This window comes from Oreochromis niloticus, linkage group LG23 (assembly GCF_001858045.2).
Source record: "Oreochromis niloticus isolate F11D_XX linkage group LG23, O_niloticus_UMD_NMBU, whole genome shotgun sequence".
Taxonomy (NCBI): domain Eukaryota; kingdom Metazoa; phylum Chordata; class Actinopteri; order Cichliformes; family Cichlidae; genus Oreochromis; species Oreochromis niloticus.
The window spans coordinates 15,877,237-15,895,035 of NC_031986.2; the positions used below are offsets into that span (position 1 = coordinate 15,877,237).

Below are 17,799 nucleotides of genomic sequence, written 5' to 3' on the forward strand. Positions count from 1 at the left end.
TGTACAAAAAGGATGACTTAATAAAAAAAAAAACATTGCAGGATTTCTTATTGTGTCCAACCTTACATTACATTTAAGTCATCAAATTACATACAGACAGATTGTCATACAATTAAAAACACAATTCTTGTGTCAACATGCACACAGCTTTCTACATAAAGTTTATTTCAGATCTTAAGACACTTTTCATCCATTTTCAGAAATATAAAATATTATAAAGCACCAGCCAAAAATCAGTGAACCAGAGGAGCGCACGGAGAGAGTGAGGCCAAAGTGATTCAGATCCTTCGCCCGTGCTCGGGTTTGCCTTTTCTCTCGCTTTGGTGGAAGAAAAAAATAACACAATGTGGTGCTGCCAGGTTGACAAGGACAAATGGAAAAATTACACATAGAATTACATCGTGGATGACTGCAGATAGTTTTTGCTAATCAGACACTAATGGTGTGGAAAGTGTGTTAATAATAAGGTGAAGAGAGAAGACCTCTGAGTGGAGTCTGTGTAAGGAGTCAGAGGTAATAATTAGTGTCTGCGTGTGCAGCTGGAAGAGTCTTTCCTGGTGTTTGTGCAGTCGAGATCTTCACTCAAGAGAGTATGAGGTGGAGGTGGAGGAATCCTCAGTAAAGGTCTTTCCTGGTGCTCGGCAGTGATCGGCTGGTAGAGCAGGTTGCGCTCCGGATGACCTCCATCCACCTGGTGGGGAAAAAAGGATTTATATCAGTAGATTCAAACATTGATTGAAATATATCAAACATTACAGAAGTTCTGTTTGAATAATCCGCCCATCCGTTTACTCCACCTTATCTAATTTAGGGCCGTGGGAGGGGTTTAAGCATATCCCAGCTATCATAGGGCAAGAGGCGGGGTGAAACCTGGGAAGGTTGCTAGTTGGTTACAGGGCTAAGGAGACTGTTTGAATAGTGTTGCTGTTAATATTCACTTTTTAAAATACTTAACGCTTTCCTTTGTTGGGTTTAGTCACAAAAAGTTCTGTTTAAATAATTTAAATATATAATGCAATACAACTTGGTAAATTGAACTAGACAGAAATTGACTTTTTACATTTAAAATCAAACAATTTATCTGAATTTCAGAAGAGGGCCCAGACTATAAGTGATCTCTTTCCTGTAGTTTGTAATTGTTTTTTCTAAACCTGTCTATTGGACCCACACATAGCATGTAATAATAATAATAATAATAATAATAATGATAATAATAATAATAATAATAATAATAATAATAATAATAATAATAATAATAATGATAACAATAATAATAATAATGCATTGGATTTATATAGCGCTTTTCAAGGCACCCAAAGCGCTTTACAATGACATTATTCATTCACGCTCACATTCACACACTGGTGGAGGCAAGCTACGGTTGTAGCCACAGCTGCCCTGGGCAGACTGACAGAAGCGAGGCTGCCATATCGCGCCATCGGCCCCTCTGGCCGTAGGAATGTCTGTCAGCTGTTCAAGTGTCAGATTAAATTTTAAGCCTTTATTTACAAGTGCTCTTTAAATGAGTGTCACTCTCTTAACTTTTGTGCTAGAAAATCTAAACGTTTCAGAAAGAAGAGAAGACGAGCTTTATATTTATACCATGATATTCAGTGTATCACACTAGCACCAAGGTACTAGGGTGATCACAAGGTACTGCGCTCTGAACACATATAGTAAATGCGTTTCCAAATATTATTCATAATATTCCTAAAAAAAAATTTTTTTTGATTTGGATTTTCCAGGCTTTTAGATGACGCCTGAGACCACTGCATACCCATATGAGTTGCCACTCACAGCTTAGCCACATCCTAAGGCATATTTTGCTTTATTTTCTATTTTACTGTAAAAACGGTGACAATTTAAAAAGTCAGCATCAAGCTGTGGAGTCGTTCTGGACATTAAAAAGATTTAAGGAATTTATCAAACGTCGTAAAAGACAGATGTAGCTTCAGAGAGTTGGATTAAAAAAAATAAAAGGATGGTTTAAGTTGAAGCACATTGTAACTAATTGCATTTCTGCATTTGTCTATTACTGTACACCCACCTCTCAAAGGTGTACTCGCTCTCTGATCTGAAGTAGTAGACGTGAGACTTGAAGTGGAGTTTGAAGACGTAATCCTTGTGGATGTTTTCTGACTCCGATGGGACGGTGACAGAGTAGCCCAGCAGAGGGAGGCTCGCCAGAGGGTAGTCATCCTGCAGATGAGTCAGAAGAGGGAAACATCTGTTAATACAATGTCTACCATTACACTGATCAGAGTAACCAAAACTACATTCTGTGGCTGCGACTGCACAAATTCAATCTAATTCAATCAGTGTTGGGGAGTAACGGAATACATGTACCGCCGTTACGTATTTAAAATACAAAATATGAGTAACTGTATTCCGTTACAGTTACCATTTAAAAAGGTAGCATTCAGAATACAGTTACTTTGTTGAAATGAATGGATTACACGGCGGTATTTTCCTGTTTCTGTCCCCTCTCTATTTTTGGTTTCCACGCCCGTGGAAACCCAAACAAAACACGCATTATGAGGCTCTCATGTCTGTGTCTCAATCTCGCGGCCCATGTCACCTCTACTTGCAGCCCGCATAATGACGTGAAGAAATATTTTAAAAAAATTATTCACAAAAATTATTTAATATGAAGGCAATAGGCAGAATGTTACAGGCATAGCCCTAAAGAATGTAGCCTCATGGGCAGTGTAGTCCGTGCTGCAGGGAGAATGGACTACCATACCCGTTATGTGTCTGTGAGCGCAAGGGAGGGAGAAAAAAAGTCGAAAAGTACGAGTTGTCACCGAGCAGAAACGGGAGATGGAAGCATGTAAATATAATAATAACCACTGCAGCCAAAAAGAGTGTCTGATGAGCCCAGTTGTAAGTTATTAAGACTCGATTGTACACTGTGTTCGTGTTTTCCTCCGAAACAATAAGTTACGTTGGAGCAGCCTTTCAACGCCTCTCTCTGTCTCTCACTAGCAAAGTTGACCCAGACAACAAAGTAAAGCTAGTTTTCGGCTACGAGCCCGACACGGAACCCGACGTATTAGCCAGAGGTCCCTTTACGGTTTTACGCCTTTACGATTCGGAGCCGCGGACCTGTTTTATATACACGCGGAATAGTTTTCTATACGAGATCGCTGCAAAAAGTGCAGCCTTACCTAATGTCCACCCTACTGTTACTCATTTTATATTAAGATTTAAACATCTAGTTGGTATTGGTATGGCGAATAACCTTCAGTAAAAGTAATAAACACACAGTAATAGTACATTCATGTAGTTGTAAAAAGCATGATAATATAAGTAATCCAAAGTATTCAGAATACGTTACTCTTATTGAGTAATGTAATGGAATACGTTACAAAATACATTTTGGGGCATGTATTCTGTAATCTGTAGTGGAATACATTTTAAAAGTAACCTTCCCAACACTGAATTCAATACATTTTAAAGACACTATCAGCTTCCCACTTTTAATTATCAAGTCAAACCACATCTGCGTATTTGCCCTGTAACTACCAGTGTTTTCCTTCTCGTCTTACCTGGTGTGACTTGTAGAAAAACAGACTGAAGTTGGTGAAAACCACCCAGAGTTTCTGCCAGCCGTTGCTGTTCTTAAACTTCCTTAGCAGGTTACCTGAGAGCTGGTTCTGTGAGGGCGACAGAAGAAAGGAGAGAGCAAAAAGCAAATGGATAAAACATTCAATGATAACTCAATGATGCAACACAGTGTTAGTCTAACTGGATGTTAAAACGGAGGAGATTATGGGAAAGAGAAAGCCATCAGGTCCTGTCAACGTAATATACTCATGTTGAAATTTAGTGTGAGCGTCAGTAGGTAATGTGCAAAAAATGCATAAATATTTGCGAATCTTAGGAAAAAACTAATGTTTTACTCATTTGTCATAAGCAGAATAAATATCCTGCAAACTACTTACGCTGATTTAGATATGTATTTATCTTATTTATTATAATAGTCATTTATTAATTGTTTTCTGATTTGTAAAGCTGAACACATTTGCAGCTGTTGCAGTACCTCTCTAATCCAGCAGGTGTCGCTAAAAGACAGGCTGTGTTTTCTGTACCAGCAAACCAGCAAAGCAAGAGATGCGGGCCCCTGAAGTCTGCTGAGGGGCCTCATCAACTCACTGGCCGCACTACTGATGGCCTCTACCAATGTTAGTGCACACAGATGCAGAAATAGAGATAAAGACTGACACCAATGGAGAAAGACAAAAACACAGATATGAGCAGAAAGAAAAGACACAAAGGACATTGGGGCAATGGTTCTTTGAGCACAAAGAAGAAGAAGACAGAACAGCGGTAAACAAGTGGGACACAAACAGGCAGCTGGACTCCAAAGACAGAGGTGGGAAGGAAAAACAGGGAATGTGGCAGGAGAAGACGGGCATTAGTGGTACCTCCACAGCTATGCTAAAGTCCACCATGGAGACGCTGGTGTTGCGATGCCAGCAGACATGCACGGTGGTGTTACCGCGATGACCCTGGCGCTCCAGGGATGAGCGCGAGCCGCCGAGCTCGTCCTCAGACTCCTGCTCGCCTCCTCCGTCCTCTGAGAGCTCTGCAAAAAACAGGCAGGTGAAAACGAGGCCGGTTAGCGGGAGAGAACTTCAGTCTGAACAGATGCATTATGAGTTCTTCATTCATTCATGCTCCATGCAATTATAAGCCATCAAATTATGTTTACAAAGTGAAAACATCTGTTAGAGAAACCACGCCCGGATTGGACTTTACCACAAATATACTAATTTGTGTACAAGTCAGGGTCACAGAGGGGTCGGAGCGTATCCCAGCTAAGACACAGAGCCAGACAATCATTCACACTCTCGTTCTTATCTATGGATAGATTAGAATAACCTTTTAACCTAACATGCATGTCTATGGGCTTTGGTGGTGGACTCAAAAAAATGAGAACAAAGCCCTTTTATTGTGGGAATCTTTCAGGATCAAAGCAATTTCAATAAAGTTTCGTTTTTTAAAAAAAAGGAAAAGAGAAAAAGAAAGAAGCCCTCTTTTGTTGTCACTTGTAAGGCAATACTCTTTAACTGCTCGAGTTAAAAATGAGCATGGCAGGTGGACTCCAATGACAAACAATGCAGGGTGTCAAACCAAAAAGGTCAACGGGAGGAGGCCTTATTGAATAGCTTGACGACTACGACAGGATGAGAAAAGACAGGGATAGCTCGGGTCTGCACCTACATATATCAGGTAACATTAAAAATATGATGAAGTGACCACCTGGACCTGAGTATATTTATGGGGTGCTGAAAGCTGTGGAGGAGGACTGCGCTGTAGTGTCTAACAGGTGAGGGTTGATGTATTTCCATTAGAAAAAGGCCTCATAAAGAAGTGTAGACATGTGGTTAATGATTGATCTTATTGATTTTCTGGTACCCACAGTCCTGACAGATGTGATGATGATGTGGTGTTTGGGCAGGGAGAAGAATCAATTTAATGGTTAGCGTTAAACCAACAGTAGATGACTTACTGTTGTCAGAGAGGCTGGTAGAGAGCAGGTCATTGTTTAAGCCGCTACTCTGCTCTGCCAGGTCGATGGCCATCCTGATGTCCTCCACCCAGCGCTCCATCTCTGACGCACAGCTGGACACAGCAGGAAGTAGACATGTTAAAATAAACAAGTGAAAGGGCCTCTCTAACTTCAGCAGCTGAGCAGACTGGATTAGAAAAAAAAGGCAGAAAATGAGAAGCCTTCATAAAGGGAAATGCATATCATTAAGTCTGCTTCACATGATACTGCCACTTTACAGCCAGATAAAACTTTTTAATCAGTGACTGAGTAAGTGACTGGAAACTAGGTCACGCAGTCCAGTTTAATTTGAGGATAAGCAAACTTTAACGAGGCTGCCCTCTATTAATTTAATACAGACCAGCTGTTTTTCCTCTTTCATTCACAATGCACGGTTTGTATTTTTTTCCCCTTTTATTCCTGTCTGCAGTTTCTTTGCTTTATTTTCAGATATCTACAAGCATCTTTGCATGTGTGTTAATGAATACCTGGCTGCCACCACCACAGACTGCCGCTGCCCGAACAAAGTGAACGAATGAGGGACTCCCCACTCCTCCTCGCTTTCTCTGATCTGTGGGAATAACATAATGTCATCAGCTTATTAATAAACACGTTTGCTTCTTTTGTGAATAAAACTTGCTTAACTCTGTAATTTTTCTGTTTACCTAACTACTGCTTTAGTACTTTGGCATTTTCAAAGGTTTCTATGAAATATTAGTTCCTCAGTCACTTAGCAGATGTAATCAGTCACACAATAATAATGATGTATTCTCTGTAGAAAAATTCAGTGGATGCAAAATTATGTTTAAGCACATTTAATGTGACAGAGTAAAAGTGAATAAATAAAAAAGCACCAACTAAAATATTTCATATAGAAAGAAAAGGGATGAATGGCTTGTATTTATAATATGATATTCATTTATCTTTTTGACCTCAAAAACAACACACACTCTACTAATTATACTTGACTGTAGGGAGCACTTCTGTAGTTACTCATTTATAAAATTATATAATTCAGTGACAATAATTATTTCTTAAGCAGAAGGCTCAAGAAAGTGCTTTTGCTCAAATAACATGTATCTTTTTAAAGATATGAACAAATTGTAACCCTAAAATGTAACCATTTTGAGCCAGATGTAAAACAAAACAATCTGAAAAACCTTTTGTAAGGAAAAGAAACTGCTTTGTGTGTGTGTTTTGATTATGTACCGTCATGCCATAGAGAGGCAGCTGGCCATGAACCTTAAACTGGTTGGATGGGGTCATGCCTCGACTGGTGTACACCAAACAATCACTAAACTGGAAAGAAAAAAAGAGTGAAGAGCTTTGTTTAGAGGTTTTATAAATGCTTTGTTTTTTTTAGTATAAACCAGCATAAAGTCTCACCAGGAAGAACATCCTCTGCTGAAGGCCCTTTCCAGAGAGTTTGCTGAGGCAACCGAGCCTGATGAACTCCTGTAAGTGAAGCAGAATCACACCGACAATGTGACGACAGGACAGCAGAGCGAGGAAGTAAAAACTCTACAAATGTCCAGGATGAATCTAGACCAGCTGAATTATTAAAGAGTCGCACCCTTCCGGGGCTCATGAGGTCTTCGACGCCGGTCAGGTCCTTCTTCAGTTCTATAAGCTTCTGGAAGTTCTCCATCTTCATCATGATTCCCTGAAGCTGCAGCACCATCTCCGAGATGTCCGCCAGGGCAGCTGGAGGAGACAGATTTATTTTCATATATAGAAAGAAAATACACAGATGGGCGGAAAGGGTAGGTGTGGGGACAGTGTACCTCTACAGTCCCTGAAGTCATCATGTGTGGGCGGGTAGTGCTTGCAGAGCCTCTCCAGGATAAGTTTGTAGTGCAGCAGGCGGTGAAGAGGCCTGAGGAGGAAGATGTTGAGGGGCAGGTAGCAAACCCGTTGCTGCTCGAAGTCTCGACATAAAGTCTCCACCTTCCGGCTGGACCTGATAGTCACAGGGATGAAGTTTCTCTTTAGGACATCCTGTTATGATTTGAACAACTTGTCTGCATGCTCACTGTTTTGCCACCCACCGACAGGCCCGCTCCAGTTCCACCAGGCACTCTGAATGTTTCTGGAGATGAATCGTCAACTGCTGCAGATGCGGAAAGAGATGAAACCAAGATAAGAGACAGAAATTAAAAGATAAATATTAAAATGCACCTTATTTTATGAAATAAATGGTCTAGAGTCAAGTATGGAGATTTACCCTGAGACCCTGAATGTTCTTGAGTAAAACGTCACCAATTCGCTGATAGTCTCCTTTAATGTGGGCGTTAGATCGGCCCTCCCTGAAGAGAGATTAAGACGTGTGTTAATGTGCAGGAGCACAGATTCACCAGTAGGTGTCAGCTCAAAACATCTTACACAAGACTGGAAAAGTCTTCATTCAACTCCCACAGACCCATTCATCTCACCAGTGTGTGTAAGTGTGTGTGAGTGTGTGTGTGTGTGTGTCTTCCTGCCTGTCATTACAGAGATAACACAAAGCAGATTCCAACTGCAGGCAAAGTGAGGAATTTCAGGTATTTGCACGAGCACATTAGACTTTTTCATGCCACATTATGTCAAGTGAGGGAAAAAATTACCAACAAAGCCATTTAGCCATCTCAGATTAAGGAAAATGAAAATGTAATCAGTTCAATTAATTCCTTGTGTTACTAAAAAATCTAGGCTGAATATGACTATGAAACATGACTAGAACTGCTTGGAAACAAAGCAGCACACAGAGAAGAACTACAGTAGAAGGGATTCGTTTTTTCCTGATCCTAAATCAGCACCAAGACTAATCTGGTGTTAAAATGCTTCCCAGTTTTGTTGGACTTGTTTTGATTACATGCACTAATCCTGCTTAATTGCACTGTGGAAAATGTTCTATACATTTGAATTAAACATAGAAATAGGAAGGATGTAATTTGTGACCGTTTTAGTTTGTAACATTTTTCTATTTTCATCCTTTTTCCTCTGTTAAAAATGGGGCCTATTATTCTTTACCTTATATAATGTTGTATACATACTGTTGTGATGGATGAATACTCATATTAAATATTTAAGACTTTTAAATAAGGATTACTAAACCCTATGAGCCCAATGCTCTGTTTGAGACAGCTTTTTCTACTCTTGGATGTAGATGATGTCATACAGAGCCAAGACTGAAGCTGTGTTCACACCGGAGATGGTTCGCTTGTTTTGCATCATTTTGAAGCTGAAGGCCAGTTACTTGATGACATTGCAGGCTCTGGTTGCCTTCACGATAAGATTCATATGTCATTTAATAGTCTTCTTCACTCTGATTGGTAGTGGCTTCAGTCACTCACGTAGAAGTTGAGAACGTTAGTTTCGGGTCTCGCCTGCTTCCCGTCACCAGCAGTTATTAAACATGTAGTCATTTGAAATAATAGAAACTCATTCGCTTTCTGTGGTCACCACATCACTGCGAATCAGTTCCAGTGTGGATGCGCTGTCTGTTAGCACAGAAGCCCCACCCACCTCCTCTGTTCTGTCTAAGAGGGGCAGCCAATCATATGAAAGTAGGGGTAGAGGAATTAAAACACCTTCTTTCAGTCAGAGCCAGCCCCAGGTTAAGATAAATACAGATTATTTTGAACCGTGGATCATGCAAAGATACTTTGCCAGAGTAGGCTGAATAAAATTATAGAGCTGAAAATGAAAATAACAAATACAACTTTAATTCAAGCCCTTTTTTTTTGTTTAAACATAATAAACGTACAGTAAAAATAAATTATTTTAAATCTCATCTGTGAATTTCAGAAAAACAAAAACAAAAAAAACAAAACACTTTTCTGAATGGAAACAGATGGACACTGACCACTGCGCCAACCGCTGCTCTGTCTCTTTGAGGAATCCCTGATGAAACTTGTACACCGGATCGTAGTTGGCAGAGATCAGGCTCCTAACCGAGTCTGGGAAAGCCTCGTCTTTCCCCACGGCGCTCTGGAAGGACTAGAAAATTGACAAACAATGTGGACATGTGGAAAAAGAAAAAAACGCAGATCACATTTTATCTTTTATTATATATATATATATACACATTTTTTTTTAAATTGTATTTCCATATCAGATACTTCAGCACATAATGATTGCCTTTTCTGCTCCTCACAAGTGAACAAAACATTCAGAAGGAATAAAAATAATGAGAATGTAACTCCTACTCATCCACAACTCCCCCAGATTACTGGCAGAGATTGGAAGGGACACATCCAGTATGAGGTCCCACACATTACTGGTAGGATCCAGGATGAGGGATTGGACATGACAACAGAAATCCATCAGACACACACAAATGTGCTCAGAGCCTTGTGGCCCCATGTGAGCGCACCACGACCCCTGACACAGAGGTGTTATACTCCCCGCCGTAGTAAATCACACAGGATCTGAGAGCTCGAGCAGGCAGGAGGCAGTCCAGCAGTTTCACAGACGGACTGGCCCGGAGAGAGCATGAGTGACACGAGATAAAAAAGGAAAGAAAAGAAAAGAAAAGAAAAGGAGAATGGGTGGGTGTGGGATCCCAGGCGTGAGCTGTACCAGCCAAGGAAAATGTTTAAGAGGTTTTAAAAAAGCACCCGCACACGCCTTCTTTCCACATCAAAGAGGGTGGAAACTACTAATGTGAAGAAAAACAGCTGAGAAAGGAAAAAGTAGGAACAAGGCGTTTTCCACTCCACAGTGAGGTCAGAGGTCACCGTCAGTGTCTCAGTATTAAGGAGACAGGTCTTTAGCAAGCAGGTGCTGAACCTGTGTTTCTGCATTGGTGGTCTTTACTCATTCTACCCCCGCCTATCACATTTCCTTTTTTTTTTTTTAAAGCAGTTGCGACAGACAGTAAAAGTGAGTCATATAAAAGCAAAGACTGAGTCTGACCCACATTAAGCTGCACTTTCATCCCAGACGCTGTTTTTATAAATGCAGAGTGGGGTTTTTTTCTGTGTTGACTTCAGCGGTTTTACTTGTAAACCAAAAGAGCCCGAAGCTAATTAGTCTGTCCGAGCTGTGTAACAGCAAAAAGATACAAGTCTGCTCACTTAAAAGGAAGAGAGTTGTAGCACATGCACTGCACTGAATGCATTTTCATCCCTGTCCTGCAAGAGAAAAGTGCTCATAAACCACAGATGCTGAACCTCAGCCTTCGGCTGGAGGCCAAACTAAAGGCACATAAAAGCCTTCTTCTGGGATGGGAATAAAAAAAGAGAAGTAAGACTGGAACTGTGTGCTGGAACTAATGTAATATTAATGTTGCATTACTGAGAACAAACACTGGGAGATTTGTGAGTTTGGTTCAGACTTGAGCCTTTACTTTCCCTTTTGGGCCTCTTTTTCTAATATGTAACTGTAAAAAACACCAACGCTTGCATCTCAAATTCAGCACGTTGTGCGGTGCAAACCAACCCTGACTCACTGTTCCAGCACATGAGCTTTTAAAAAGATTAATTTTGGTACACTGTCCCAAAATTAGGCTTTTAAACCACCAGTTTTGAGTCATTATTCCGGTACTAAGGCTCTAAAGAAACCAACCTTGACTCACGGTATGCTTTAGGATAAAGATTAGACTCGACCACACTGGCTCTTGGTCCTGCCACTTTCAGTCTAATCCAGATGGTAATGGCCTTACAGTGTGAAGGGAAGAGATAACAGATTGGACACAAGAGACTGGACAATACACGGAGACAAAGAGGCACCACTATCTTTACCTCTGTGATAACCTGCAGGTCTTTGAGGTAGGTCCGCTCTGTGGTCAATAGTTCCTTGGCTATAAAGTAAGCCTTGTCTGTGGGAAACTTCTAGACAGAAACAAAAAGAAGCAAATCAATCAATCAAATCAAATCCATCAATCTGTTTATATATATATATGTTTATCTCATCTTCTACAGAAAGCAGTCTACACATTTTATGTTGCGAAAGACCAGCGGTTCAGTTCTTGTTATTAATTTGGATTAATTCCCCCAATTAATAATTTCTTTGTTTCACCAAATTACAGTAACGTCAGTAAAGTCTTCAGCCAACCTTATTTCTTTGCATTTTGCTCGAAAAATTGGAAATAGCTGCATTGATTAATTGAAATATGTGGAAATAAAATATAGAGGTTAAAAACAGAGTTTGTGTAAATTTGGACTGGAGGCCAATCCATGACTGATAGTGTCCATTGTTTCTTTTTCTAACAAACTGTGCTTTAACTGCATTGATGTTGTCATTGGGATCATTGTCATGATGACAAATTAATCTGTTGGTGGATTAAAGCCTGATGGTACTTTTCTGTTTTCATAATTCATCAGTTTAGACAAGATCTCCAACACCACTGACTGAAATGCAGCATCAAACCATGACAGACCTTCCACCATGTTTAGAGATTCAGGCCCCGGGGGCCACTTGCCACCCACGTCACCCCTACTTGCGGCCTGTATAGTGACATGAGGAAATATAATGCAATTTGGCCCTTGAAATTACTTTTTGTTAGGGAGGATTTGTTTGTTGTTGAGTGCAATGTTAAAATAAGTTCTTTCAAAAGCAAAAAAAAGTTTTAATATGAGGAAAGATTTAATATGAAGGAAATATGAGCAGGAAGTACAAACAGGTTGAGGGATTGGCTGTATTAGTTCAGTGAGGGAGTTATTTTTAAAGAAAACATTTTTCACTAGCAGTCAAAAACTAATGTGTACACTTATGTCTGCATTTTTTTTTTTTTTTTTTTTAAATACGAACAAAAGCATAGCAGAAGTGCTGCCACATGTCTGGTCAGAAAGAGAGGACCAATTTGTTTATTTGGTAGTTCAATGAAAGACTTCTGTTAGTTAAGAGTGAGAAAAAAAAAATTTGCGTTCACGTTTGCAGTTTTGTATTGTTATACAATATTTGAAATGTAAAACAACCCCAAACTAAACACTACATTTTTGGAAATATTAGTGGGTGTTTTCTTGTTTGTTTGGGGGGGGTTTGTATTGCTTGAACACTGAAGTGGCCCTCCAATGAGATGACAGTGCTAGCAGTGGCCCACAGCTCATTTAAGTTTGAGATCCCTGCTGTGGACACTCACTGTTGTATCTCTAATGACCTCCTCCATACATACCGACAATTATTGAATGAAAACTTTCACATCTGGATTTGTCACTCCATCGGACCTGATGTCACTGATTTTCACTCCAGTTCTTCTGTAATGTGGAATACCTCAGCACCCCTACCCCCCCAACCCTTTCTTTCCTTAAGATTGGCTTCTTGACAGCTAGTCTTTCACTGAGACCATTTCTGATGAGGTTTCAGTGAACAGTCGATGAATCAACCTTAGGGTCCAGATGCATCTCTCAGGTCCTGAGTCAGGTCTTTGCTTTAGTTTTCCTGTTTCTTAAGGACAAGACTTTCAGATATAGTTCATCTGCAACATAGGAGGGGTTTGTCTTGTTTTGTTTTTTTCAGGTATGCCACTTCCTATTTTGTCCACTACTTGTCCAGTTTCCTCATATCTCCATGTGTATATGCAAGAAATAAGAACAAGTTATGTGTTTTTGTGACAGGCTGTACCAAAAAAAACTGGTTCTTTGTTACTTTGTGGCTCTTTTGCTATCTATTTTGTGTAAACACAACACAGGTTCATAACTTGACTTGACCATATTAATGCTTCAGTGATTCATAGGTCAGTGTTATGTGGTTTAACAAACAAATCATTCCTGTGAAAATGGTCAGGTGAAAGAACTGGATTGAAATGAGTGAAAAAGTAGACAAGACTTTTGAAAGGACTTCAGAAACCCTGGAAAACTATTGCTCAAGCACACTTACAAAAATTACAAGAATCTCTGGCTGCTTGAATCAAAATATAAAGAAAAGAGGTGTGGCTAAAGGCTTCTGCACATTTGTGTAAGTCACAGCATTGTTTTTTTCCAAGAACTGAAAGAAAGACTTGGGTGTTCACAACTTCTTAGTCCAGACTAAATTCCTTTGAAGTCCTTCTGGGGGCCAATTCAGTGATTCCAAGAAATTTCCCCATCCCCCTTCTCACTCTCTGCATGCCCACCTTCCTCCTCGCCTCGTCTTCCTCATCATTGCGAACATATCCCGCTTCGGTAAGGAGCGGGCTAGTAAGTGGGGATAACGGCTGGACTTCAGGACTCTGTTCAGCACCCAGGACCCCAGTGCTTCCCATTCTCTGCCCATTCACAGAGCCGTTCCCATTAACTGCTACGTGAGGACCTCCCAGCGGAGAGTTCTCTGAACCTGGACTTCCTGAGGGGCGAGAATAAAAGAAGAATATGGAAAGGGGGGGAGAAGCGGGGGTTAGGAATAGAACAAAGAGTAAGAGAAGATGGCAAGAGAAGATAAGGGACAGTGTTAAATTTGATACAAAGAGAAATTCAGCTTCTACAATGAAATGCACTGCCAACTTGTATTTGTATTTCTTATCATTTAATAGAACATTTAATCATGAAAAAAATTATTTATTCTGCCAGACACAGCAGTGAATCAAAAGGTTTCCAGGTTCAGTGCACTGTGCACCTAAAAACATATTTAACAAGAAGAAGAATTGTTCAATAATATTGTCTCTGAATATTGTCTCCAAATAACTCAATTAAACATAAACAAGATGATTGGCAATGAATTTCAACAGTGGAAAATTCTGCACAATCAGTTGTAAAGCATGGTCTAAATGAGCACCTCTCATTTAGATCATACTTTAGGACTAAATGCAACATGACCAAATGCTACAGTCCACTCACTCTATTCTATTTGCATTCACTTATATGAATGTGAATATGATTAAAGCATAGCTAGAAGGGATGGAGAGAAGAAAAACAGACTGTTAGTAAGGAGCCAACCTTTAATAAAGGTTATATTGGCATTATATAGGTAAATTAAGGGGAAGAATGATGTTGTGCATAGTGGAGGGCTTTGAGCATTTTTGCATATTTAATAGTTCATCAGCAAGCTATCTTTTGCCTCAATTTGCCTAAATAAACACCAGAAGGACAGTACAAGACTGATCAGTGCCATTAAATTTACAACCATTTATGATTTAAAAAAAGATGACCTAAACTATGAGATGCTGGAAGCAGTAAAAGTTAGCCACTTTAACTTTTGACTAAAAATTAAAAAATTAAATAAAAAAAAAAAAGAAGGGTCAATCACTTGGTATTCAATGCCACAGAACATATGTAATGTGCAGTTTTGATGACGCCTTAAATTGAGCTGTCGTATAACAGGTCTGATTTGTAGTTCAAATCTGCTTCTGGCAGCTCTTTATGAAAATGATGGAAAGGGTAAAAAGATAAGTCTACTTCTCACTAATTAGAGAAACACTACAGATGTTAACTACATGGTAACTACACGGTACTAAGTCGTGACTCGTGACTGTATACTTGCCCAGGTGCAAAGTTTCCACAGAGTCCACTTCTATACACCAAGCTGGATCATGGATAAAACCATGGCAACCAATGAGTGCAAGTCTTTTTGTGGGGGGGGGGGATGCTATAAAAACACTTACCACCATACAGAAGACCACTAAGAAACTACCACACAAAACGAACAGAAGCTACAAAACAATAAACGGAGACAAGTGGAATCAAGTGCAACACTGAACAAGACAAACAGGATATGCTACAGACTAACTACCACAACACAAAACACTGGTGGGATCCATGTGCCGAGCAGGCAGAGGGTATATAGGTGGGTGTGTGAGGGGCACGGCAGTTCAGCACCTGTTTGCTCTAAAGAAATTCTCGAGTCCCTTTTCTTCTGACAAATGTCATCATTTTTTTGTTTATTGACACTAGTGCACACAATCAGTTACAGTGTTAAAAAGAGAGATTAAAGGGAGGGCTCAGAGAAGTCACCAAAAAAAGATTCAGAAGGTGCTTAGTGATGAAAATAAAAAAGGACAGGTGTGGAGGAATACAAAGTGTTACAGCAGAGACAGAAAAAACAGTGAGTCAATGCAGCTTTAGGCCATTCAAAATCAGCGTGTTAATTGTAAAGATGCTTATGCAGCTCTTTGACTAGAATGGATGCATGTTCAGTATTTATAATTTCAAAGCATGCTACAGTCATTAAAATGAACAAATAAATACAGAACATGCAAACCCCAACTGCCACCAAGGTCTCCACTTTAACTTTAAAAGAACAGCAAACAAGTGGTTTACACCTTTTAAAGAAATCATGTAAAAAGAATAAGATTAAAGGATCAAGTGAAACAGTAATACCCCTTGTATACCATTTTAATAATCTAAATTTAAGAAACACTTTGAAAAATATGGTTGCTTTCTTGCTCAGACTTAAATAAGAAGACTGAAACCTCTTATGTCTTTAAATATGAACTCAGTTAGCTTAATTAGCAACAAGTCAGAAAATCTCTACAGAACAGCAACCTGTCGTCTTAACAATTAACTTTTATACTTACTAAATAAATGAGATCAAAAGGAGTTATTTTCTAAACTTTACAGTTGCTAACAAGTGGATTTTGTCACTTTTAAACAGAGATACAGGGTATGTTTTTTGTTTTTTTGCTAAGCTAAGCTAACTTGCCACTGGCTGTAGCTTCATATTTTTAACATATAGAAATCTTTAGCTTTCAGAAAGACATCAAATATTTTCCAAAAGTTTCAAACTATTTCGTGATGCAACCTGATATCATCACAGTGTGTATACATATATGTATATAAATAATCGCCAAAAAAAGCTACAAGGTAGTTTACCTTTCATCTTAAATTAATCAATCAAATTAACCAAATTTGGCTGCAATTAATTCCATAAATAAACAAAATATCAATCAGTCTTTTACTGCATCTACTTTATATTAAAACTACAAAAACAAGCCTCAGTGGAAGTGACTGGCTTCAAGTGCTACTTGTTGACAGGCAGCGAGACTAAAGGCAAGTTGGACTCAACCCCAGTATTCCAGTGTATGCATGTGAATAACTTCTGACAATACTCTGACTTTCATACCTTAAAAAATAAAATGCCAATATCTCTCAAAGATATCTTTATTTTTGCACTTGCATTATGCTTTAAGCTGAACTTTACTTGTGTCTGTCTACCTTCGCCCTCTCATTCCCCGTTAAAAGAGCACTGGAGTTGAGTCAGCCTTGTTTTGTCCTCATGCTTGGTGAGGAAACCACAATGAGTACGAATGGTTTCTAAATATTTGAAAACGACACAGTGCAGTTGAGAAATCATGAGCGAGGAGTAGCAACAACAACAACAACAAAAAAAGGGCTATAAATTGCAGTAAGAAGAATCTGAGTCTAAAAACCTGCAAAGCTATAGGGTTGTTGTTAGCACCCTCACACATCTGGAACCAGTTTGAGCCCCATGACAGAAACACAGTGTGACAGAGTGAGCAAAAACAGAGTTGAGTGACAGAAAGCAGCAACATCCTTCACCTGGTTAACATGCATTTACAGTACAGAAAGTGAAATGGTGAGAAAACAGTGCTGAAAGACTTTTTTTTTCAACCCCTCGAAATAACAACAACAAAAAAAGAAGCGAGAACATGCTTAAAAACAAACATTTACAAAGAGTGAATCATGAACATTCGATTCAGGTAGAGGCAGCAGGAAACAAAAGGTCATTCAACCTCGGAAGCTGATAAAATCTTGACGACATTCAGTCCAAATTAAGCCACCTTGTAACTTGAACCCCCGATATCAGTATTTAGTTCATGAGTCAGCAAAACAGTTCAGCTTCCTGAAACTGCTACTGATCTACTGCTCATTAACAGTACTGTTTGTGTTTGTTGTGCTACAATTTAGGTGCAAAAAGACTGTAATATGCAAAAAGAACCAAACCAGAATGAGAATGAGCAAGCTAAGACGCTGATATAATACCATTTAATGCAATTTTGCTTACTCAATCCATCTGGATGACAGTGCTGACATATGACATCTAAGCAAAAGCTCCTTAAAATTACTCTTTTAAGTAATTTCACCTGATACTCAACAGGTTGGCCTATTTTTGTACTGATTTAGACATTTAAACATTTCCTGCATGTCTCAAGAGAAGGCCTCACTTTAATTCACTTGAGTTTGATCCAATTCAGCGTGCTGTAGTGGAGCAGCCAATGACAGAGATGGAGATGGGAAGCCTTCACCAGCAGAAAACAGCATCCAGAGAAGTGAAAGATAACAGGGTTACCTCTGTTTGCGGTTGCAGCGCATGCCTGGGGCCAAGCCGAGCAAAGCAGGACGAGGATGGCGGTCGGTGTGTTTGATTACCGCTGATTGTGTGCATATAAA

General features: G+C 39.5%; 1 protein-coding gene across 4 annotated transcripts in view; it reads right to left on the bottom strand.

Annotated features, from left to right (window-relative positions):
* Positions 1 to 13: 13 nt before the first annotated feature.
* LOC100708472 (FERM, ARHGEF and pleckstrin domain-containing protein 1) overlaps positions 14 to 17,799 on the bottom strand; it is a 71,501-nt gene continuing 53,715 nt past the window's right edge. For 3 of the 4 annotated variants that reach the window (XM_013264576.3, XM_013264578.3, XM_005460766.4), the window contains exons 14-28: positions 13,590 to 13,798; positions 11,278 to 11,367; positions 9,399 to 9,532; positions 7,779 to 7,860; positions 7,603 to 7,664; positions 7,339 to 7,514; positions 7,128 to 7,258; positions 6,941 to 7,009; positions 6,764 to 6,853; positions 6,043 to 6,125; positions 5,516 to 5,628; positions 4,428 to 4,588; positions 3,549 to 3,656; positions 2,048 to 2,199; positions 14 to 691 (exon numbers count right to left, since the gene is read on the bottom strand). In XM_013264576.3, coding sequence (XP_013120030.1) covers positions 616 to 691; positions 2,048 to 2,199; positions 3,549 to 3,656; positions 4,428 to 4,588; positions 5,516 to 5,628; positions 6,043 to 6,125; positions 6,764 to 6,853; positions 6,941 to 7,009; positions 7,128 to 7,258; positions 7,339 to 7,514; positions 7,603 to 7,664; positions 7,779 to 7,860; positions 9,399 to 9,532; positions 11,278 to 11,367; positions 13,590 to 13,798 — 1,736 coding nt within the window. In that variant the 3' untranslated portion in view covers positions 14 to 615. The remainder of the gene's footprint in view (positions 692 to 2,047; positions 2,200 to 3,548; positions 3,657 to 4,427; positions 4,589 to 5,515; positions 5,629 to 6,042; positions 6,126 to 6,763; positions 6,854 to 6,940; positions 7,010 to 7,127; positions 7,259 to 7,338; positions 7,515 to 7,602; positions 7,665 to 7,778; positions 7,861 to 9,398; positions 9,533 to 11,277; positions 11,368 to 13,589; positions 13,799 to 17,799) is intronic. The other variant, XM_013264577.3, reaches the window with a different exon arrangement.